Source organism: Aplysia californica, unplaced genomic scaffold, assembly GCF_000002075.1.
Source record: "Aplysia californica isolate F4 #8 unplaced genomic scaffold, AplCal3.0 scaffold00020, whole genome shotgun sequence".
Lineage (NCBI taxonomy): Eukaryota > Metazoa > Mollusca > Gastropoda > Aplysiida > Aplysiidae > Aplysia > Aplysia californica.
Window position 1 is genome coordinate 1,472,743 of NW_004797290.1, and position 24,503 is coordinate 1,497,245.

General features: G+C 37.4%; 1 protein-coding gene across 1 annotated transcript in view; it reads left to right on the plus strand.

Annotated features, from left to right (window-relative positions):
- LOC101845144 (B-cell linker protein) overlaps positions 1 to 22,356 on the plus strand; it is a gene marked incomplete in the record, with an annotated part of 71,918 nt that extends 49,562 nt beyond the window's left edge. The window contains 6 exon segments of the mRNA XM_035971997.1: positions 313 to 331; positions 2,431 to 2,837; positions 8,086 to 8,199; positions 17,199 to 17,273; positions 18,242 to 18,391; positions 19,200 to 22,356. Coding sequence (XP_035827890.1) covers positions 313 to 331; positions 2,431 to 2,837; positions 8,086 to 8,199; positions 17,199 to 17,273; positions 18,242 to 18,391; positions 19,200 to 19,304 — 870 coding nt within the window.
- Between the last annotated feature and the right edge of the window lie 2,147 nt (positions 22,357 to 24,503).

Sequence of the window (24,503 nt, forward strand, 5' to 3'; positions counted from 1 at the left end):
GGAGAAAGGGGCGGGCAATGATATAGGGACAGATGGATAAACAGGAACATCCACTTTTTCTTGAGAACCTTGTAAGGTAGGAGTATCAAAAAACAAGCTCTGCCGACATTTTGTCAGAGCCTCTCTTCTCGTTGGCTCCTTTCCTTTTGTTAATATTGAGATATAAGTTAAATTAAAGATTTTGATTGAACTAGTGAACTAGCAGCGAAAATAAACTCTCAAGTGGAAATGTTTGGTCTAATAATTTCTTTAGTTCCAATATATTATGTGAAATTAATTTTTACAACTTATCTTCATTTCTGTCTATTACAGAACAGAATGAAAGGATTGGGTGAGTGTATATCTTATCATTTTTGTTATTTTTTTAAAATGTTGTTGAAAATGCTTCATATTGCTGGTGTCATTTTGGTCGTGTTTTCTTTCCAAATGGTCAGCATGTTGTTGTTGTCAGTTTGTTTATTTGTTTGTTCAGGTATTATTTGTGTGGGTGGTTGGCAGGGGCTCTGGTGTGGTTTGCTCCTTCTTTCCTATCAAACATCTATCATCGTCATCTCTGTTCCTTCTTTTTTTGTGTTCGTTTTTCTCTGGTAACTCCTCTAATCTTTGGCACTTGTGTGACCTAATTGTGTTGCAAGTGCTGTAAAACACTGACGATTTGTGTGCATGTTTATTGTTATGAACAAAAAGGCATTGTGGTGAAATCAGGTGAAAGTTTCACAGGCACTTACCAGCCTTTTGGTCATCGGCAAGGAAGTTACAAAGTTGTATGGTCCATTGTCATCAGGCTGTATCTGGCAGCGTCAGATATTTTGCCAGCAGGCTGAGGTGGCGCAGTTCCTTTGATGTTTCTTCAGTCTGTTTAAAACTTTCTTTCCATTTTTTTTTACATAGCATCTTCATAATCATCACAAATCAGGAGCAAATTTACAAGCGCTAGAATGGTGGTGTAAACGTGCAAATAATGTGTATTTATAGACTTTCTTTTTCATGTATTGGCAAAACCTGGCGTATAGCGGGGAGGGGGGGGGGGGGGGGAGGTATAACGAGGTTTGACAAGGGAGCCAGAAAAAAATTTTGTCTGAGATATTTTCCGTCTTGGACAGAAGGATTTAGGGGGAAGGGGGAGGGGGGGATCCAGAGGCCCAGCAGGTGGGCAAGCTGTGGTCAAAACTGCACTGCTCTCAAGTGCAATCCTAACCTCTCTGATAATGGCTTGTGTTAATCCTACTGATCCATTGCCGCCTGGTCTTGATTCTCATAAGACCATTGTTTGACCTTATATTAAAAACAGAAAGGATTGAATATCTCCTTTGCTTCCACCTGTAGCCCCACCCTTTTGTGTTCTAAGCACAGTCAAACTATGCCGTTACACCTGTGCATATAACGACGATTCAAGGAACTTTTTTCTCAGCTGGCTGTACGATCAGGGCTGCTGGCATTGTTCAAACTAATTTCACACCTCTGGCCTCTGGCTAGCCAGGAAAGTTTTCGTGCTGGAGCATCACTGAGAATTCGTACCCACACCACCCTTACCATCTGTACCGCTCAGGGCTCACATAGATTGAGTAAAATCTACCCCAAAGTTGCACCCAATGACTCCTCTTCCTTGCCAGACGGCATGGCTTAAAGGTTTGAGCAAATGAAACCAAACTTGATAGTTTTGTTTCAAATCTGGGCTGAGTGGAAAAAACATATTCCATCTGCAAGTGCAAGTAAAAACCCTCCAAAGAGAAGAAATTTCTCTTTCAGTTTCAGTGATCGGCAGGTTTCCGTTTTATACAGGTAATTATAGAGGGATTTATCAAGGGGGGAGCAGGGAAATTCCGTTATGAATGTTTCCGTCTTAAACGGGTTTCTGGTAAGGCAGGTTTGACTGTATACTGTATACTGTGTGTATATATATATATATGTCACGACGCAGTAGAATCAGGTGCTCATTAATTCTTGGGCATATGGCGTTATTGGTATCATCTTAAAGGTTACTCATTTGCCTTGTTTTCGCTGAAAAAAATATTCATTTATCTTAAACAGAAGTCGAGATATAGGCGATTGAAGGAGGTGAGGTCTCCTGGTTTCAAAAGTAAAATTAGCGAGAAAATCTCCGCCAAATTTTGGCGACTTCCATAGCTTAAGAGTCCTTGGAAATTGCAAATTTACATTTTTTGTGCCTTTAATCAACGTTTTTTTCATTAAATCCACACCTAAAAGTGTTTTTGAATGGACATACGAGGTGTTGAGCCAAAAAACAAAAATTCGAAAAAAATGTCTGAACTGGCTGAAAAATGCTGATTTTCGGATTTAATTATTTTGACGAGTGCCAGATTTAACCACGATGCCCCTCATATATATTCTTTTTTTAAAAAATCTAAAATCATTTTTATGTATTCATTCATTTGATTATGCACCGAAATGGTATTTTTACATTGTCAGTGGTGGGGGGCAGCCCCAGTTCATTTGAGGCTAAAAAGCCACCGACAAACCAAAGAGGAAAACATGCTGCGGGAAACAACAACTCTGTGCCCACAAAAAAAGAACTACCAGCACTTCCAGTGAAACCTGCCACAGCAGAAAAACCTGCGATAGCAGCACGGCCGGGCCTGCTCCCCAAACCGGGCAACAGAGATCAGCCCCCCATCCCTTCCAAGTCAGATTTCAAGAGTCCGGACAATAGTTTTGACGACAATACCAGTGGTGGTTCCACTTCTTCTGCGTCTGGAGGTCAACTGTCAGTGCGGCCATTACCAAACATTCCTGGCACTATCACCAGTCCGACTACCGCTCCGACCAAGGTTCTTGTCTTGCCGCCTGTTCCTCAGTGGCACTCTGATCATGGAAAGGTCTTGACACTTCTCCGCTTTCTTCTGCACCACATTTATATTTTTTCTTTTGTTCGTGTTGGCTGCCAGTAGCTGGTCACCCTTGATTGTGTAGTACTAAACACTGTGAAAGTCAAGAATTGCCTCCATCCCCAAATCTCCCCCCCCCCCCCTCCTTTCTTTTTTCACTGTGTACCATTTTGCATTTAGATATCAATTTTAATTTTTTTTAAATTTTCCATGCAGGTGGACAACAAGTCTATGTGTGTAAAGTTTCATGGCAAAGGGAGAAGTAATCAGTATTAATGTTCCAAGCTTTGTCTGATTTCAAAGACATTGATTTTTATAGAAAGATACATCACATTTTAGAGGAGGATAAATTATTATTATGACTGTTTGAAAGGATAGGCTACTTCATTGTTAAAACACTTAAATTTGGGGTATATGGTGCTTACCCTGAAACTGTTCCTCTATGAAATGGTCATCAGTGTGCTAAATCCTAGTGGAGCGCTTTTCTTGAGCTTTACCCTAAACACTTAATAATTTTGTGACCCCAATACATGAACCAGATAACCCATATATATCTTTTTTTATTTTTCGACAAGAAGTTAGAGTTTAGAAATCTTTAAATTTCTCTGAAATAGATTGTATTTTTGTAAATCTAGCAGATAGTACTTCTAAGTTTTGACTGAAATAGAATGAATGCAGATAATGTAATCTGCTCATTTTATTTAAAAGTAAAAACTAAAACTGCAAAAATAATAATAAGTTCAATATTTATCTGGAGTGCACTGAAACATTTCCATTGATTATCTAGAGGGCAGGATGTTAGGTGAGGCAGAGTTTTCTGAAGCTATGTCAGTGATTTATTTTTTGGGGGGGTAATCTGAATTGTGTATTGGGTTGCAGAGGTATAGTTTCTGTACACCACTGTAACAAACTTGGCAACTGAACCCCCCCCCCCCCACCCCCCAAACTTTTGTCTTCCTCCCTCCCCTTCCATTTCCCAAACTTTTGTCTTCCACCATCACCACCCCCCTCCTCCCCCCTTTTCACCAAGCCTCAGTTGCCCTAGCTTTTTTCCCTTTTAACACTTCATTCAAGTTTTATGTTTTAACGTGTAACATATTTATTTTGTGCTGCTTTAGTAGTTCTTGTTCTCCAAAGCCAATACTGCTATTTATTTGCATAGTAAGACTCTCTCTTTCATTCCTGAAGTTTGAAAAAAAATAATTTTTACCATCATTTTTACCTTCTGGGATGCTCCCGTCCTAACCAGGCTCTGGCCTTTTGTGCTTTCTTGTCTACTTTTTGGGGGGTGGGAGGGAGGAGGGGGGGGGCCTTGAGATTGAAAATTTAATCTTGTCTTTTAGATCAATTTGATATAATGTGTACTTGTGTGTATTATTATTCTCTGTCTTCCTTTTTTAGTTGCAGCATTCTGAATTCACTAATAATCATTTATATTCAGAGAACGCCAATATAATGAAAGAATGAATCAAACAGATGTATATCTTTATTTAAATAGTATAGATAACAAATAGATCTAAAGAGGTTTCTGTGATTTATTCGTGTTCCAAGCTAAATTTGTTGGATAAATTTCTCTTTGATTGTCTTGTCCTATACAATAAAAAACCATTCAGTATTACAAATTATTTACAAAGTTTGACGTCATGTTTTTGCCCTTTTCAAGAGCCTATAGATCTCGTCTCTTTTGATCTCCTCTTCTCAACCCCCCCTCCCCCCCCCCCGACCATTTCTCAACCCACCTCTCCCCACATGTTTAAGCTGGGTATGGGTATAGCTAAAATATCAATGTGTCTAACTAACATAAAAGTGCAGCTGAGCTACAAAGAAGTGTTCTGTAATTAAGGCTATCTTCATGATCCTTGCCTTGAGCGAAGAGACAATACTTTGAAACAATTCAGCCCGCAACTTTCTGTTACATTTACATGTACTCCAAATGTAATATTTCAGTCAGCAACTTACTAGTACGTGTACTCCAAATATATATTCTTTCAGTCAGCAGCTTACTGGTACTCCAGAATATATTATAATATTACAGCCAAGAATTAACCGACTCTATATGACTACATGCAGCCTACAACTTTGTTGTACTGCTAAGTAATACTTGAGCCAACACCTTACCAGATCTTCGAATGTAATATTTCAGCCATTACTATACAAGTAGTCCAAATGTAATATTTCAGCCGACAACTTCCCAGTGCTCCGAATGTAATATATTTCAACCAACAATTTACCAGTCGACTTCCCCAAATGGAATATTTCAGCCAACAACTTATCGTTCTTGCAAATGTAATGTTTCAGCTTCTCAAGCCAATGGCCACAGTTCGGCTCGGACTCCAACATTTATGCCCCCGATCCCGCCTCTTCCTCCACGGGCCAGTGACCTCCCCCGTCCCCTTGACCTTTGCTCCCGTGTCCCTGACCCTCCCCCGTCCATCGCCCCTGACCTTCCACCATGGCCGCTGCCACCTAGTTTTGAAGAGGGTGGGGAGGGTGGTGTGACGATGGGGAAGACAGAGCTGCTGCCTCCTATGTCCACCACCCTACCCCTCCCACCACGGCCGGAAGATCTGGCCACCGTAGACAACACATGGTTACCTCCCCCGCCGTGTGAGGTCGTTTGTTTCCCGGTATGCCCAACCTTGAACTTGTTTGCAGTGGAAGTGGTGCATGTATGCATGGGGTCTTTTGAGGGCTGATTTAAAAGGTTAAGGGCTTCAGAAATAGATTTATTGCATTTTCAGATGGTACATTTTAACTTCAAAATTGTATTTTACAGATCATTATTTTTTTTTTAGTATATTCTCTTGACAATTCATGAATGCTAGGACACTGATAAGGCCGTATCTATATCCTTTCTTTGTCTCTTTTCATGCTTTAATCTGATTTCTGGTGTACACAAATGAGTCCACTATGCTATAACCCCGTTTTGCTCCCAACATTTTTCCTTTGCTGTTCACCCCATTCTTTCCCTTTCCTTTTATGTAGATAATCTGTGCATCAGGTGTATATTTAATTTCCATTTAGACTCCTTTTGATGGTATATACTTCAGAAAAAAAACAAATAAAATAAATAGTTCTTACATCCAGTCCACTCATCATCTTTTTTTTTCTTTGGGTGTCAGGTCTGGAGCAGACGTTGACAATCATAGTACCCCCACTCCTTTCTGTTGTCTCTCTTCCTGATCAGCTAGGTTTTTCTCATTGTGTTATTTGATTCAAAGTCATTCAGGTCTTAGGTGTTTGTTGTTCTCTGTGTTCCATCATCTTTCTTGGGATCCTTATATTATGGTTCTATTGTGCCAAAATTTTAGGTCAGCTGAATTTGTTTAGTTGAATTAGGTTTCATTTTGCCGATGTTAGCTCCACCCATGAAGGAAAAATATTATGGCAGGCCCCGTCTGTATCAAATGAATCCAATTGGCAGTGTGCACTGGATCTTAAACAGATAGAGATATCTTGTTCAGTTCCATGCTGTGGTGTATGTCCGTATGTATGGCTTGACATTGACTTGAACCGAAAAGGGATGAGCTCTGTGAAGTGGTCTAATAATTAGATTAGGGTCGTTTTTATCCAGAAATGTCCTGTCAGAGAAGAGGGAAATGCTGTTAACTTCATAAGTTGGTGGATGCCTTGCCTGAGTCTTATATGACATGTATTAGTTATTGAAGTAGAATTGTACTTTACAGTTACATGTCTGCATCGTTCAGTACTATTTACAGCCACTGTAATTGGTATACAAGGCATGTTATTTAAACTGTATGCGTATGCATTATGTGCAATCCTATTCTCTCAAAACTATAGACTGAGAAGTGCTCCTTACTCATTACACATCTTATCCGTTTGTTTTCTCATATGACTACAGTTATATCGAATATAATGCACCTGAGTATGCATGGTTAGAATGATACCTCTGCTTTTAAAGAGAAATGATTTTCAGTCATATATATATATATATATATCTTAGGATCTGCTTTGATGTGCCTAAGTGCCTTGAAAAGAATTAATAAAACTATAGAAAGCCCAACTTTTAAAATATACTAAAATATTTGTATTCTTTAGTGGGATCTGTATTGATCTTCACCCCCCCCCCCCCCCACACTTTCCCACCACTACCAATCGCCCTGACAAGACTGACTAAGAGACTAAGAAATCACTGTTCTGCTTTTTGTTCTTTGCCTCTTTCTCTTGTTAATCAAACGACCTTTTGAGTTTTTACACTGACATTCTACTTGTTGTGATATTTTCACTTGTAGTTTTTGCTTGGTTTTGTTCATTTTTTACTTTTGTCTTGTTATATAAAACATATTTCTTAGATTTACTTAGTTATATTCTCTGTAACCTATAGCTATGGTGAGTATTCTAGAAATAACATGTACTATTTATGGTTACTGTTGGATCATTTGAACCTCTCTGGCATGTTCATATTTTAAAAATATATATCGTCCGACTGCTCTTCTTATGAGTGATTTTTTCCATTATAAAGATAATAAATGTAAATTAGAATTATTTAATCAGGTTTGTATTAATTTTCATACTACAATTTTCTAATGGATTTCATAAGGGTATTCCATAAATTCTTTTAGCATTTTTTATTTTTAAATGTTATTTTGTTTACTGAATTTTTTAATTGAAGTTATGACAGTTACAATAGTGCTCTCTTTAAATGACCTTCAGTTTGTGAAAAAAAAATTCCAATTTCACCAAGTGAGCTTGTCATGATTTATGTTGAAGTCAACCTAAAAAGTCTCAACTTAAATCATTAAAGTATTATATATAGTAAGTCATGGTGAAGGTGAGCTTTAACAGATTGCATTCTAACTAAATGAGTTTGGTGTATAAATTTGTCCACATCGGTTTCAGTTTTTAGAAGCTTTAAGAAATTTATATATTTCTCTAAAGAGAGAGATGGACTAAAATAAGTCGTAAGAAAGTTGTCATTTTGTTTTGTCGTTTAGACTGCTATGATTTATGCGCAATGATGATGAACAGAGAAAAATTATGTCAGGTTATCCAGAAATATGTCTGTGTCTAAATCTTATGGAACAGTTGTATGCCAAAGTAACATGTTGGATTTCAAACATATTGCATATGGCAATTTGCAACTGTTCCTCACATGTTTATAATATTACTTTAACTGAGAAATTCTGAGAGCTGGAGGTAAATGATATGGACAGAAAAGATTCTGAAAATGATGCAAGTTCTAGTCTGTAAAGGTTTGTTATTCACTGTTGCTGTACAGACTGAAGGTGCTGGTAAGAAAAAGCCTCTGCCCCCCACCCCAGACTCTGCTCCACAACCAGTACAAGAAGAAGAGAGCCAGGAAATCTATTCTGACGCTGCTTCTGAACGTGCGGTACGAGCTGATGCCTATTCCTCCTACTTCAGTTCAAAGCACTGTTTTCATTCCAGCCCCCATTTTTGCTCTCATACACACATATGTTTTGTTTAAATATATATACAGTCAAACCTGTGTAAGACGGCCACCCATTGTCAAGGAGAAAAGTGGCCGTATAAGGCAGGTGGTCGTCTTAGGCAGGACTGATCAAGATGAAGAAAACAAACCATTCCAATCTGAAGTCCCAATCAAAAGTAGCCGCATTGTTCTTGTTTTTGTTGTTGTTGGTTTGTATTTTGTTTGTTATATTTATTTTGTTGCTGATTTTGCGCAAGGGCAAGAGTGACAATAAAACAAAATGTATCAGACGAGGAAGACCGAGTGACATGTTAAAACAAACACATGGGTCGCCACCACTCGGAGAATGAGCGACGCTTCTGTCACAAGTTCATGTTGACGTCCATTGTTACTTTGTTGCAGACTGGGTAAAGAGTGACCACTCATCTCACGTACGATTTGTGTATGAGTTCTGGGCAGGGCTTATGGGTTATGAGGGATCACCTGCTTACCTCACCAGCAGCTGAAAATTGGTACCCATTGGTCAACAGTGGGAGGGGCCTACGCAACATGATCGGTTGGAGGGACTATCTAACAACAACGACAAGGGATTGGATTATGACGGCTCGCCCACAACGCCAGGGGCCAGTGCACAATATTTTATAACAAAACGTAATGGAGTCACTAAGGTGGCCGTCTAAGACAGGTGTTATTACTTGGTGTGATAGGGGTTGTGTGTTAAAATATGGTGGCCGCGGCTGCGTTGGACAGGTGCCTGTTTTACACAGTTAGATTATATAGAAAAAACGCAAGGGGGGAAATGGAAAGTGGCCGTTTGTACAGGTGGCCGTCTTATAGGGGTGGCCGTCAGGGCAGGTTTGACTGTATATATACATATATATATATATATATGGACGCACACTCTTGGAGATTCCCTGAAAAACACACAGAAACACACATGCATGCACACACAAACACCCACACATGCACATGCAGGCACACTATGGACTTTGACAGCTGATAGCCATCAAATTGTTTGTCTCAGCCTCTACTGAATTTATTGTGATTGCAATGTCCCTCTTTTCATCATTTCTCTCTCTCTTTTTAAAATGTCTTGATGATTGCATTGATAAAGTTCAATGATGAACCTTGTTTGTTCTTTTGTAACTTTCTGTGGAATCCTACGAGGTCCAGGCAGAGGATATTTACCAGAAAGCTAACACAGATCTTAGCATTTGATTTCCCATAGACTTGTAATTGATAATGATTTTACTTTGGGTGACCTTATTTGGGCCACAGTGTGGCCTAAATAAACTAAACCCCCCTCCCTTACCTTATTTAGGCCACACTGTGGCCCAAATAAGCTAAACCCCCCTCCCTTACCTTATTTAGGCCACATCATATGGTAGATTTCTTGAACTAACCATGGATTCGGAAGGTCGAGATTCTACTGATCTTTTTATTTAGTGCGGGGGATTATTTCAAAATAGAGGATGATTCTAAATAAGTGGACCAAGTGTAAGAGTTGTGTGTGTGTGTGTGTGTGTGTGAGTGTGTGGGTGTGTATGTGTTTGTTTTGTGTGTGGTTGTGGTGAGAGAGAGAGAGAGATCTAGAGAGAGAGAGAGTAAATGTAGTAGTGTGTTTGTATGTGTGTAATGTGTGAATGTTATTGTGTGCATGAGTGTCTATCTCAGTTGTACGGTCCAAATGTACATTATTTTGTTGAGAATTTTACATAGAACTCAACTACAAAACACCTTTATACAAAGTCACAGAAATATTCTTTTTGTGCTTATTGAGGTGCAGTACAGGGTGATTAAAACCTGCAAGGATAATTGGACAAAATGGGCAATATCTTACTAATGCTAATACTAATGGTCATATTTAGACAAATCCTATATCATTCTCTTTTTTTCTTAACAGCTCATGGTTATTAAAGAGTCAGCAAACTAGATCAAGGTAGTAATTTCGGATTCCTAATATTATGGGCATTCTTATAAAAATTTAAACTTGTTTTTAGCGCTTTTTTCAACGTAAAACGGATTCCGTTAAAAAAACAACAACAACAATGACCTTATCTTTCTTTTTTAAGGTATTGTGCATACATTTGTGTGAAACTATTTTATTCTATGCTTTCAAGTACATGAAAAAAGCTAATAAAATCAAGCAAAATGTTCTTCAGAGACATAGATCTAGTAGTAAGCCCACTGGAACATTTTATAAACCGTGAAAAGATGACCAGAAAATAACAAAATTATCTTATGATTTTCACTTGCACTTGCAATTTTTTTGACAAATTATCGTCTACCTCGTTATCTTTTTTTTTCCACATTTTTCTTCACTATTCATGACAACTGGCATGTTTTTCAGTTATTATCAAGGAAGTGGATAGGCGGACCACGGGGTCTATCTAGCCCCAAAAGGATAGGTGGACCGCGGGGTCTACCTAACAAAATGCTGTTTTAGGATGTGAACCCTGGAATCAGCGTAGTGAAATAAGTAGATCTAGGTTTGACTAAGGATCGGTGGACCCCGGGGTCAACATAGTGAAATAAGTAGATCTCAGTTTATTTTATAGTAAGACTGGCGGAGCCCGTGGTCAACGTAGTGAAATTATAAGTAGATCTAGGTTTAAATTAAGGGTGACCTTATTTGGGCCACAGTGTGGCCTAAATAAACTAAACCCCCCTCCCTTACCTTATTTAGGCCACACTGTGGCCCAAATAAGCTAAACCCCCCTCCCTTACCTTATTTAGGCCACATCATATGGTAGATTTCTTGAACTAACCATGGATTCGGAAGGTCGAGATTCTACTGATCTTTTTATTTAGTGCGGGGGATTATTTCAAAATAGAGGATGATTCTAAATAAGTGGACCAAGTGTAAGAGTTGTGTGTGTGTGTGTGTGTGTGTGTGTGTGTGTGAGTGTGTGGGTGTGTATGTGTTTGTTTTGTGGTGAGAGAGAGAGAGAGATCTAGAGAGAGAGAGAGTAAATGTAGTAGTGTGTTTGTATGTGTGTAATGTGTGAATGTTATTGTGTGCATGAGTGTCTATCTCAGTTGTACGGTCCAAATGTACATTATTTTGTTGAGAATTTTACATAGAACTCAACTACAAAACACCTTTATACAAAGTCACAGAAATATTCTTTTTGTGCTTATTGAGGTGCAGTACAGGGTGATTAAAACCTGCAAGGATAATTGGACAAAATGGGCAATATCTTACTAATGCTAATACTAATGGTCATATTTAGACAAATCCTATATCATTCTCTTTTTTTCTTAACAGCTCATGGTTATTAAAGAGTCAGCAAACTAGATCAAGGTAGTAATTTCGGATTCCTAATATTATGGGCATTCTTATAAAAATTTAAACTTGTTTTTAGCGCTTTTTTCAACGTAAAACGGATTCCGTTAAAAAAACAACAACAACAATGACCTTATCTTTCTTTTTTAAGGTATTGTGCATACATTTGTGTGAAACTATTTTATTCTATGCTTTCAAGTACATGAAAAAAGCTAATAAAATCAAGCAAAATGTTCTTCAGAGACATAGATCTAGTAGTAAGCCCACTGGAACATTTTATAAACCGTGAAAAGATGACCAGAAAATAACAAAATTATCTTATGATTTTCACTTGCACTTGCAATTTTTTTGACAAATTATCGTCTACCTCGTTATCTTTTTTTTTCCACATTTTTCTTCACTATTCATGACAACTGGCATGTTTTCCAGTTATTATCAAGGAAGTGGATAGGCGGACCACGGGGTCTATCTAGCCCCAAAAGGATAGGTGGACCGCGGGGTCTACCTAACAAAATGCTGTTTTAGGATGTGAACCCTGGAATCAGCGTAGTGAAATAAGTAGATCTAGGTTTGACTAAGGATCAGTGGACCCCGGGGTCAACATAGTGAAATAAGTAGATCTCAGTTTATTTTATAGTAAGACTGGCGGAGCCCGTGGTCAACGTAGTGAAATTATAAGTAGATCTAGGTTTAAATTAAGGGTGACCTTGTTTGGGCCACAGTGTGGCCTAAATAAACTAAACCCCCCTCCCTTACCTTATTTAGGCCACACTGTGGCCCAAATAAGCTAAACCCCCCTCCCTTACCTTATTTAGGCCACATCATATGGTAGATTTCTTGAACTAACCATGGATTCGGAAGGTCGAGATTCTACTGATCTTTTTATTTAGTGCGGGGGATTATTTCAAAATAGAGGATGATTCTAAATAAGTGGACCAAGTGTAAGAGTTGTGTGTGTGTGTGTGTGTGTGTGTGTGAGTGTGTGGGTGTGTATGTGTTTGTTTTGTGTGTGGTTGTGGTGAGAGAGAGAGAGATCTAGAGAGAGAGAGAGTAAATGTAGTAGTGTGTTTGTATGTGTGTAATGTGTGAATGTTATTGTGTGCATGAGTGTCTATCTCAGTTGTACGGTCCAAATGTACATTATTTTGTTGAGAATTTTACATAGAACTCAACTACAAAACACCTTTATACAAAGTCACAGAAATATTCTTTTTGTGCTTATTGAGGTGCAGTACAGGGTGATTAAAACCTGCAAGGATAATTGGACAAAATGGGCAATATCTTACTAATGCTAATACTAATGGTCATATTTAGACAAATCCTATATCATTCTCTTTTTTTCTTAACAGCTCATGGTTATTAAAGAGTCAGCAAACTAGATCAAGGTAGTAATTTCGGATTCCTAATATTATGGGCATTCTTATAAAAATTTAAACTTGTTTTTAGCGCTTTTTTCAACGTAAAACGGATTCCGTTAAAAAAACAACAACAACAATGACCTTATCTTTCTTTTTTAAGGTATTGTGCATACATTTGTGTGAAACTATTTTATTCTATGCTTTCAAGTACATGAAAAAAGCTAATAAAATCAAGCAAAATGTTCTTCAGAGACATAGATCTAGTAGTAAGCCCACTGGAACATTTTATAAACCGTGAAAAGATGACCAGAAAATAACAAAATTATCTTATGATTTTCACTTGCACTTGCAATTTTTTTGACAAATTATCGTCTACCTCGTTATCTTTTTTTTTCCACATTTTTCTTCACTATTCATGACAACTGGCATGTTTTTCAGTTATTATCAAGGAAGTGGATAGGCGGACCACGGGGTCTATCTAGCCCCAAAAGGATAGGTGGACCGCGGGGTCTACCTAACAAAATGCTGTTTTAGGATGTGAACCCTGGAATCAGCGTAGTGAAATAAGTAGATCTAGGTTTGACTAAGGATCAGTGGACCCCGGGGTCAACATAGTGAAATAAGTAGATCTCAGTTTATTTTATAGTAAGACTGGCGGAGCCCGTGGTCAACGTAGTGAAATTATAAGTAGATCTAGGTTTAAATTAAGGGTGACCTTGTTTGGGCCACAGTGTGGCCTAAATAAACTAAACCCCCCTCCCTTACCTTATTTAGGCCACACTGTGGCCCAAATAAGCTAAACCCCCCTCCCTTACCTTATTTAGGCCACATCATATGGTAGATTTCTTGAACTAACCATGGATTCGGAAGGTCGAGATTCTACTGATCTTTTTATTTAGTGCGGGGGATTATTTCAAAATAGAGGATGATTCTAAATAAGTGGACCAAGTGTAAGAGTTGTGTGTGTGTGTGTGTGTGTGTGTGTGAGTGTGTGGGTGTGTATGTGTTTGTTTTGTGTGTGGTTGTGGTGAGAGAGAGAGAGATCTAGAGAGAGAGAGAGTAAATGTAGTAGTGTGTTTGTATGTGTGTAATGTGTGAATGTTATTGTGTGCATGAGTGTCTATCTCAGTTGTACGGTCCAAATGTACATTATTTTGTTGAGAATTTTACATAGAACTCAACTACAAAACACCTTTATACAAAGTCACAGAAATATTCTTTTTGTGCTTATTGAGGTGCAGTACAGGGTGATTAAAACCTGCAAGGATAATTGGACAAAATGGGCAATATCTTACTAATGCTAATACTAATGGTCATATTTAGACAAATCCTATATCATTCTCTTTTTTTCTTAACAGCTCATGGTTATTAAAGAGTCAGCAAACTAGATCAAGGTAGTAATTTCGGATTCCTAATATTATGGGCATTCTTATAAAAATTTAAACTTGTTTTTAGCGCTTTTTTCAACGTAAAACGGATTCCGTTAAAAAAACAACAACAACAATGACCTTATCTTTCTTTTTTAAGGTATTGTGCATACATTTGTGTGAAACTATTTTATTCTATGCTTTCAAGTACATGAAAAAAGCTAATAAAATCAAGCAAAATGTTCTTCAGAGACATAGATCTAGTAGTAAGCCCACTGGAACATTTTATAAACCGTGAAAAGATGACCAGAAAATAACAAAATTATCTTATGATTTTCACTTGCACTTGCAATTTTTTTGACAAATTATCGTCTACCTCGTTATCTTTTTTTTTCCACATTTTTCTTCACTATTCATGACAACCCCATGAAGGAAAAATCTGGCCCTCATTCAAACCATTGAGATTGAGCAAAACTTTGCGTATCGTGCTTTGTTCTTACAATATTCATTATGATATATATAAGTTGTACACTGAGACAAAACTGTACTAAATGAGAAAGGTGCACCATTATGAAAGTGGAACGAACGCAGTTGCCTTAAAAGGGTGTCCCCTGGTAGTTTGAGCATGTGTGGCCTAAATAAGCTAAACCCCCCCCCCTTACCTTATTTAGGCCATATGTGGCCCAAATAAGCACTCCCTTTTACTTTTATCTCATAAGCTGATATTGCCTTCTTTAGACACTGCAAAAATAAGGACACCCTGATTTTTAAGAACCACCTGATGCATGTTGTTTGTTCTGGGTTTTTTTATCCTGGGGCTCTGGAAAACAATTACTTCTTGATGTAGGTGGTTGCTGGGCTTTTGGATGCAATCAGCTTCTTTTGCTGTTTAAAAGTGTTAATAGTATTTTAGATGTTTGTTGTGAAATATGCTTGATATTGTGCAGACATGTTATAAAGTACTTTTACAACTTAACTCAGCAGCTATAGCTGGATGGTGGGATTTTGTGCTAGAGTTCTTTAGAAACCAAGAGAATTATGTCTCATGCTTTTTTATAGAGTGACCTTGTTTAGGCCAAATATAGCCTATATTGGCTGAACCCCCCCTACCTAACCTTATTTAGGCCACTCATGGCCTATATTATAACCCCCCCCCCCCCCCACCTAACCTTATTTAGGCCTCATATACAGCCAAAATAACCAAACCGTTTTTTAAAAGGTGGATGTTTTAACAACTTAGTTGTATGAGGGAATCAGCTTAGTTGAATGTGGATTCTCTAGACTATTACTTTCTCAAGTAGGCCCTGACTCTAATGGGGTACATAAAACTAAAACAGATGTCTCCGTGTGTAGGTCATGTGGTAAACACTATGGGCGTGACCCAATTTAAGTTGGAACAACAACAAAAAAAGCACCAAGCAATTCATGTGTTGAAAAACGTTTTTTTGATGCAACTAATATAATTAATATATTAAAAGAGCTTTTATTGATTTATTAGCCAACATCTTTCATGGGGTAGTAGCATAACTATCGTAACTCGGGATTCACAAATTTTACAGACCCAGCAAAAAACTGATTTTTCACCAGTAAATCCATACCTCACAAAATAATCGCACTAATCTGAGGTTTTTAGAGAGCATGCACACATTCCCAGTTCCTTGAAGCATGTTTTTAAAAAAAGAGAATGAGTGATGAACACTGATTTTTGTCAAAACCCTAACTTGCAATACTTGAACTGCTACCCTATGATTGTATGCTTTTCCAGAAAGCTGGGATACCTAGGTGTGACAAGTGTGAGGTCCAAATTTGTTGTTAGTTACTATAGAGAATATTAGTATTTTGAGTTCTGAAGTTGTTCTGTGTTCATATTGCAATTATATTTCCAGTCATGCAAATATATAATATTATACTTTTCTTTACTTCCAGTCTTAATTCAGATGAGGCATTTTGATAATCTTTTTGGTATTTGTAAGGTCTTTTGTTTACAATTTGGGAGGAAGGTTTTGCTAATTATGTTGCAGTCTTTTGTTTTGCTTTGATTAATTTGTTATGTTGTTTGGTTTCTTAAATTAGCTTTCCCCTTTTCAAAAAAGTCTATGAGTATATGACTAAATATGTTTACTTACATCCATCAGTAGCTAAGTGATTCCCCAATTCTACACATCCAGGCTCAAAGGGTGCTGCCTTAAAATGGCTATAAGTCAGTCAAATATTGATGAATTTGTTTGTGTGAACATCAGACTATTGGTAAATGTAGCACAGGACCAGGTATAGGCCTATATCTTGGGGTTGAGGAAATTGGTACCCCCAAAACGTCACTTACATGGCGAGGTGGTGAAACATGGAGCCAAAAACTCCACTTAGTGGCAAGCTGGAATCAAAGCTTATGTTACGTATTGTAGAGAGAGGTACTTAAAAATATTCTTTGAAGTATTGCAATCATTGATGTACTTCACTCTGGAGAGTTTACAATTGCTGTTACACTACTCTGCTCTGTTGATCACAATACAGTACCGTCAAAACCCTTCCATCCTTTTTTTCCAACTATTTCTTAATTGAAACGGAGTGACCACAATGCAAACCTTGCTTCTTTGACATCAGTTTTTTGTAAGCACTCATTCATATCAGACTCTTTTTTCCTGTCTTATTCTATTATACAAGTGCAATTTAAAACCTTCCTTGGTGCTTTTACTCTTCTTGGATATGTGAAATGACCTGTGTAATACACTAAATTTTAATTAGGTAGGCCTATTTATTGAACAAATGAGAATTTGATACTATAGCATAGTAGCAATGCATTTGACTGTAAAATAACAATGTAGACTTTCAAGAAAAAGACTGTCTTAAGTAAGACGATTACTTGTATTATACAAAGGATTTTTTTTTCATTCACGCAATTATGAAATGTACTTAATTATCTTAATCCAGCTGACTGACTATGACTGGTATCATGGTGATATCTCAAGGGATGAAGGACAGAAGAGGCTCAAAAGTCATGCAAAGGTAAGATGCTCTTGTCAGCTTTGAACTTGATTTGTCTCTTTTTTTAAAAAATGCATATCGTTGGTGTTGCATATTGTCAGTGTGGCAAGGAATTCATTTTGTCTGTTTTGGTACTTTTTACACCAGCGACAAAAAAACTCGTTTTTTTCCTGTTGTCCTGATCAGGAATCGTGAAAATCAAGAAAATTATAATCCTTGACCATAGCATCAAACTGCGTTTAGGTGGTGTCAAAAGGTGCATTTTTGATGGAGCTTTTAGAGTGTGCAAAAATAAGTTCTCAAAATTTGAACGTGACTGAATTGCTGGTGTCGGCGATGATATGTTGAGCAAGGAAGCTTTACAATTTTAGCATCTTGACTGCTTTCGATTTGAATTTGAATGAGAAATCGAGAAAGGATCAAAGTGTTATTGACTGTAAATTGTGATCACTCGTAATGAAACTCAGTGAAAATAATTTAAGATTTAATAATATATATCTTATTTTGTGAGGTAAACAGCATCACTTATTAAGTCTACAGAAGAAAAAGATAACTACCGCAGCAAGATTGGAGACCCATTCAAATTTTCTTGCACAACTGTTTTCATAATTTAAGATCTATAGGCTAGGCCTATCTATGTCTTTGTTTATGATAGAATTGTTAATTTCAGTAAAACTTTCGCATATTTACAGGAGGGTGAGATCGGTTTATGTGATCGCAAGAAATACAAGTAATGCTCATTTTTTATTTCATTTTTTCTTTTCCTCACCAGATTAAGCTGGGTCAAATTGAGTAAGGCATTTTTTTTGGAGTCAGGATGGGTTCTAATTGTTAAGAAAATAACTTTTAAACTAGTGTTTGGTACAATTCTTAAATTTTTGTTAAAAATTTCTTTAGTTTATATATACCTGAAGCTTTTTTTCTTATTTGGAAGACACAAGAAGATGGCATTTCCCTTTGACTCGTGTCTTCATGATTTGTTCTTTCAGAATGGAGGATTTCTGGTCCGTACCAGCTCCAAGTCAGCTCACCCGTACACCCTTGTAGTGTATTTGGAAAAGATCGTGTACAACATGATAATCCGATGTCGAACCAATGATAAAAAATTCGCCATAGGGAAGGAGAAACCAGATGAAGTGGTGAGTTCTACTGAAAACATTTTGCTCACTATAATTATAATGTAGTGAGTGGAAGGAATGACAATTTAGATATATATATAATTATAATGTAGTGAGTGGAAGGAATGACAATTTAGATATATATATAATTATAATGTAGTGAGTGGAAGGAATGACAATTTAGATATATATATAATTATAATGTAGTGAGTGGAAGGAATGACAATTTAGATATATGATGGTTACTTTTTATATGTTATCACTATGATTTTTATTTGAAATTTCAATGTTTGTACAAGGAACAGAACACCAGATGATGACATGAGCGCTCAAAGGTTATCACTTTATTTCGTGTTATAACACCCCCCCCCCCACCCTTTAAATGATCTCTGCCTTACACACTCACAACCTTTTAGTGAAAAATGCTAGAGGCATTTTCGGGTGCTTGTTTGTCTGTTTGAGACAAACAGCAAAACAAAATTGACGATTAGATAAACTTGAACCTGCCTGTTATCTGGAATAGATCTTTTTGTGTGTGCCATAAATTGTGGTCAAGGATGATTTATTTTTTTTCTTCAAAAACGGTAGCATACAAAAATGTTTGAATTTCATCATTCATGCATGTACAGAATAGTCTCGAATGTCTCCCAAGTTGTAAATGTATTACTACACGCGACCTATACTCAAATTAGTGAATATTCTAACAGCTTTCTCCTGAGTCAACCCAAATTTCTCAGATTGTGTTTCTGGTTCTGTTGAAAATCCAACAGCTGCTCTTCATATTTTGGTTTGTAGATGCTATTAAATGCATTTTTCTTTCCCTGTACAGGCTTTTGCCTCTTTACAAGAACTGATAGAGTATCACCAAAGCCACTACGTGTCACTGGTGGAGGGCGGCAGTGTGCGGCTGACAGGATCCCCCCCAAAATCTTGACTTGTGTACCTGGTGAAAATGTTGAAGTTTTACTACAGTAGGGCCTACTTTTTCATGCAAGTAAACAAGAGTTAGAGATGATTTTTTTTTAATGCTGTATGAATAATAGATTGTTTACATCTATTGAGGAATGTGAACAAAACAAAACCCAACCCTGTCCCAAGGATGATTATGCATGGTTTTTAAGATAATGATTGTGTTTATGATAATAATATACTGAAATTTAAGTTATGTGTCCAAACTGCTCTAACTTAATGCCCAGTTTGGCCATTTTGCTCCCCTTTAGCAGACAACAGCATTTGGGTCCTGTAGAAGCTTGTATCGTATGTATATGGGCTAGTTGGGGTCTGCTCTGGTTGAGAGAGCAGCCAGCATTGATGTGAATACCCAAGTCTTTTCATTTCTCCGTGTACGTGTATGTTGAGAGAAGATGAGAAGGAAGATTGAGGGGGGTTGGGGAAAGGGAGGGGGGGGGGGAGGGAGAAGGTAACAGTGTGCTCAACATGGATGGTCAGGAAAGGGTTGTTTGCAGGTCTCAAGCCTTTTAAGTGCTGAAAAGCTATAAAATTAATGGCATTCACAGTCTGTGTATCGGAGCTGTCTATAATTCCCCTTTTCACGGTCACAGTACAGTAGTCCAGAAAGTGTTCCATCCCTCTAGATGGACTGAAATCTTTTAACTATTTCAGTACACAAGGTATTCCACAATAGTACACACCCAGACACGTAGTGTGTTACCTTTAAATGGCTATAATTCAGTCAGATATTATTGGATTTGTTTTTGTGTGCATTCGAATTATTTGTTATTGGACAGAGAATCACATTATGGGGAAAATAGGAAGTAAATGTAGGACAGGACCAGGGACATATTTTGGGGTTGATGAAATCAGTACTCCAAAAACACAGCTTTAGTGGTGATCTGCCTAAACTTGGAACCAAAAACGCCTCCTAAGTGGCGGCCCCAAATCAAAGATTTAAAGTTCTTATTCCAACCCTGTTTGCACCTTTACCCTGGCTTTCCTCAGTTTTGATTATCGAGGGTAGTGCATGCTGATCAATGGAATGCAGGCATAGATACATCCTTGTATCGTAGCTGGACCATGAGAAAAAGTGCTAATTGTGTTTCCAGCCTTGAGAGTTGGGACTGTAAGCTGATTTTTTGTCTTAAAACTGGATGTATGCGTTTGTATTTCAGTCATTATTTTATTTCTATTTTTCTTAAATGTATTGCTGAATACTGGATATTACATGTATTTCAGTCTTGGAAAAATTATTTGTTGAGACTGTCAGTGAAATTGAGAGGGGCTATACAGTGGAGCCTAATTAGAACAGATTTCCCCTTCTCTTTCCTTCCTCAAAGTCACCCATGACCTTTTTCAACCTTTTGTTTTGTTGTTTTTTTGGGGGTATTTTTTTACTTTCCTTTTCTTAAGATGAACTCAAAAACATTCCGAAAAGATGATAGTGGACTCACTCCACTGACTTAAGTTTTTCATCCAAATGACTAGCCAATAGACTGTCAACTGCTTTTTTTGTGAATTATTTGAGCTGCTCCCTTTTTCATGAAGAGAGTTTATCTAATTGTTTTGTGATGATTTAAGGTGTGATTGTTAAATTTTGCTTTATGAACAAAAACTTGAAAGCAGATTGCTTGTGTTTTTATTGTTACTCATTGGTTACTTGTAGATCTGGTATTATTTGATACAAACAAATCGTGCATGCTCAAGTGATCCATTGTTTGATGTTCTCTTCTTGTTTTAGCAAGGTGTTTGTGAAAATAAATGAAATATATGTCCATAAATATACAAATCAATACATTTTGCAAAAATGTTAAAGACAGATGACCTGAAGAAAGACAAGAAACTTTTATGACAAATGCTTGTGCTCATTGGGATAATTATAGTTGCCTGAATTTACTTTTGTTGCAGTAGATGTGCAAGCAAATATCTCTCGCTGTCTGTCAACCACACTGTGTCTGTTTTAAGTTCCACAATAGAGATGATAACTTGTTGTTCTTTTGTTCAAATCACAGACTGTATAAGCTGATGGTTTTCTTGAATTTTGAGACATTCAGTAAACCTTCATTAACATCCCTTCTTTCATGTTTTATTCTTATACCTTACTGTATCTCTTACTGTCATCTGAGAGTGCAAGCTGTGAAGCGTTTAGCGTCCTGTTCATCCAGTGTCTGCATTTTTTTGTCAGGGCTCTCTGCTTCTCTCTACGTCATAACTTTTTCATTTTGTTCTTTGGCCACTCTAATCTTCTAGTAACGAGCATTAAGTCTTTTCTTTTTTCCATGCAATTGAATAAGCTGATAATGACACTGATGCAAGAAAAAAATGAGGGACTCGAGTATTTCTTTCTCACCCTGTGTAAGACGTAGTCAAATAAAATTACTCGTATTTCTTGAGATGGCTATGATGATGTTTCCTCCAAATTTCCTTTCGTTATCCTATTGTTGCTTCCCTTGTGTGTTGTGGCAGCATCCTATACTTATGCACAGCCCTCCCTTTAGCCTTCTCATTGGACACGTAAGGGCAGAGCAGTGTACTGTGGTTACAAAGTTCAAAAAGATGTAGGGCAGTTAAAAATGTTTAAGACAGCCACTTACGTTAAGGAGAAAAGTAGATGTCTTAGAAAAGTGGACATCTTGGAAAATATCATTATGCTATTTTTTTTTAATGCAAGGGGGGGGGGGGGGGAGCGAAAAGTTGTTGTTTAGACTAGTGATTGTCTTGGACAGATGGCCATGAGAGCAGGTTTCATTGTACTTGTAATGTCTGAACTTTTGTACAATGTATGATGACTCCAACCATATTCTGATGTCATGTAAGCTCAAGTGTGCATTAGCTGTTATTCATTACCTAGAAATCCCATGTGTATTGACAGGAGTTCATACTGATAGATATCTTTATCCCTTTATTGTCATTGTTTGTTTGTCCAAGGAATAAGAATGGAGCACATTTTCGTATTTTTGGTTTCAAGTTTTATGCCTGGGGGATGTGTGACATGAGAACTTTAAAATACTTCTGTATATTTCAAAAGAAAAGAAGGGTTTTCTATTTTACTTTTACTGCTGTTGCTAAAGATAAATTTTAAAGAAATTCTTACTTAAATGGGGTTTTTTACATATAAGAGTGAAAGAAGTGAATGTAGTGATATTTTTACGTGCTGCTTAAATTGTTCAAGGCACAGTGTTTCGGATATCTCGCACAGTTAAAGTTACAGTCTGTGCCGGCTATAAGCACGCCGGCCTTAAGCACGTTTCGGACTCAAGCACGCTAAACGGCTCTTACCGAATTTTTGCTATATAAATTACACGCCTATAAGCACGGTAACTTCGGCTTCAAGCATGCTTCATTTACAAGGCAGTCAATATTTTCATGATGACCCATCGAAGTTCGAACACAGTCTACACCGCAGCAGTGGAGTGTGTCAAGAGAAACACAAAGAACGCAAGTGATGGACACACACACTCACACGGGCGGAGAGGAAGGCAGAGAGATGCACACAGCCGTTCGCGCGGACATAGGATCTAGCCTAGGCCCAGGGCAAAGCTACACACAATACAAAAAAAAAAAAAGAGAGTCGGGGAGATGAGAAAGGGAGGTTGGCTGTGATTTCACCTTTGACCCTCATTACCCATTAATCCTGATTGTGTATCACGCGCGAGGTTGGATGAAGACGGTGGTATGAGTGGCACAGCGGGCAGTGGTACGCACAGGCAGTGTGTTACAGTAGGCCTAGTGTGCTGTATCGTGACTGGCCGTCTAAATTAAGTTTTCATTTCCCATTCGACCACAAAACAAAAACAAACAAGCGAACAAAAACTACCATGGCGGGTGTTTAAATAACAGTGCACACTTTTGGGGGACCGCTATAGGCCTACTTACAAACAAAGGGAAATAGCACGGGGAATTTTCTACATGAAAATCTCTGGATTATGTCTACTTTGCACTTAAGCATGCTTCGGCATTAAGCACGCTTAAGCTTTCTCCCGATGACCATGCTTAAAGCCGGCATGGACTGTACCATAGTTAGTATTTCTAGTGTTTCTTTAGAAATAGAAGATTCACACATTTCACCTTGATTTTGTTGGTGTTTCGATATTCTACATTTCAGCTTCATCAGAAATGTATGTGGATGAAAAAAGACTTCAATGGAAAAAGCTTGTCTTGTGGGTGCTGCTTTGGTTTTAACAGTCCTTTTCATGTACACCTCTCATATTATTTGCTTTTTCTTAGTATGGAATGAAATGTTTGTTACTTTTCTTTTCATGTTGTGGCAATGTTATTGTTATTTATCATTTTGTCACACAACTATTGTTGATATTTGCATGTATGTATACATACTTGTGTACATTTATATCTGCATCTGTGCTTCTGGGACATGTTTAATTGTTGACATATTTCATGTACTTGTGACAGTGAGAGTAACTGTTGCGCTTCCATAAATGCTGTATAATTTGTGTATGATCTTGGCTTCAGTCGACTTCAGCATCTGATAAAAAAATTCTGCAAAACAAGTTTCTGTAGCCTATCTTGTGCTGTAATGGATAGACTCTTTTCTGTTACACGCAGAAGAAATAGATTCAATTCCCAAATAAAAAGTTTCTTTCTCAAGTTTCTCCATCGGTCTATTGGGATGTTATATTCCATTCCCCCCTGATTGACTCTGATGGGGAAAGTGAAAACCTCTCAAGCGGTATATATTGTATCTATATGATGAAACATTTATGATCAATTACAATCAATCAGGTTCTTGCGACATACCTTAGAGTGACTCTTATAACATATCTTGGAGACGATTTGTGCCTTCAAAAATGTATCATTTATAAAGATTCTACTATATATATTATAGTATATTATATACACACTTGTACTTACATTACTTTTCTTTTGATAATTTCTCAAGTCCATTTTTGTGTGTCATGCAGATGTTTTTGCTTTATTGTTACAACCACTAATTTTAATTTCTTATCCTCACATAAAGAGTGTTGAACATGGTTTAGGATCACTCTTTCTCTGAAATCTGATTGTTTGAGTTTTTTAGTTTTTGCTGCCAGTAAACACATTCCTCATAGTGTTTCTATTGTTAGAACACTCATTCCTTGCAGTGTTTTTCTTATTTTTGTGCATATTGCCACTGCACTGGTGTAGAATTACATTCACTCATGATCTTTCAACATGGTTTTTT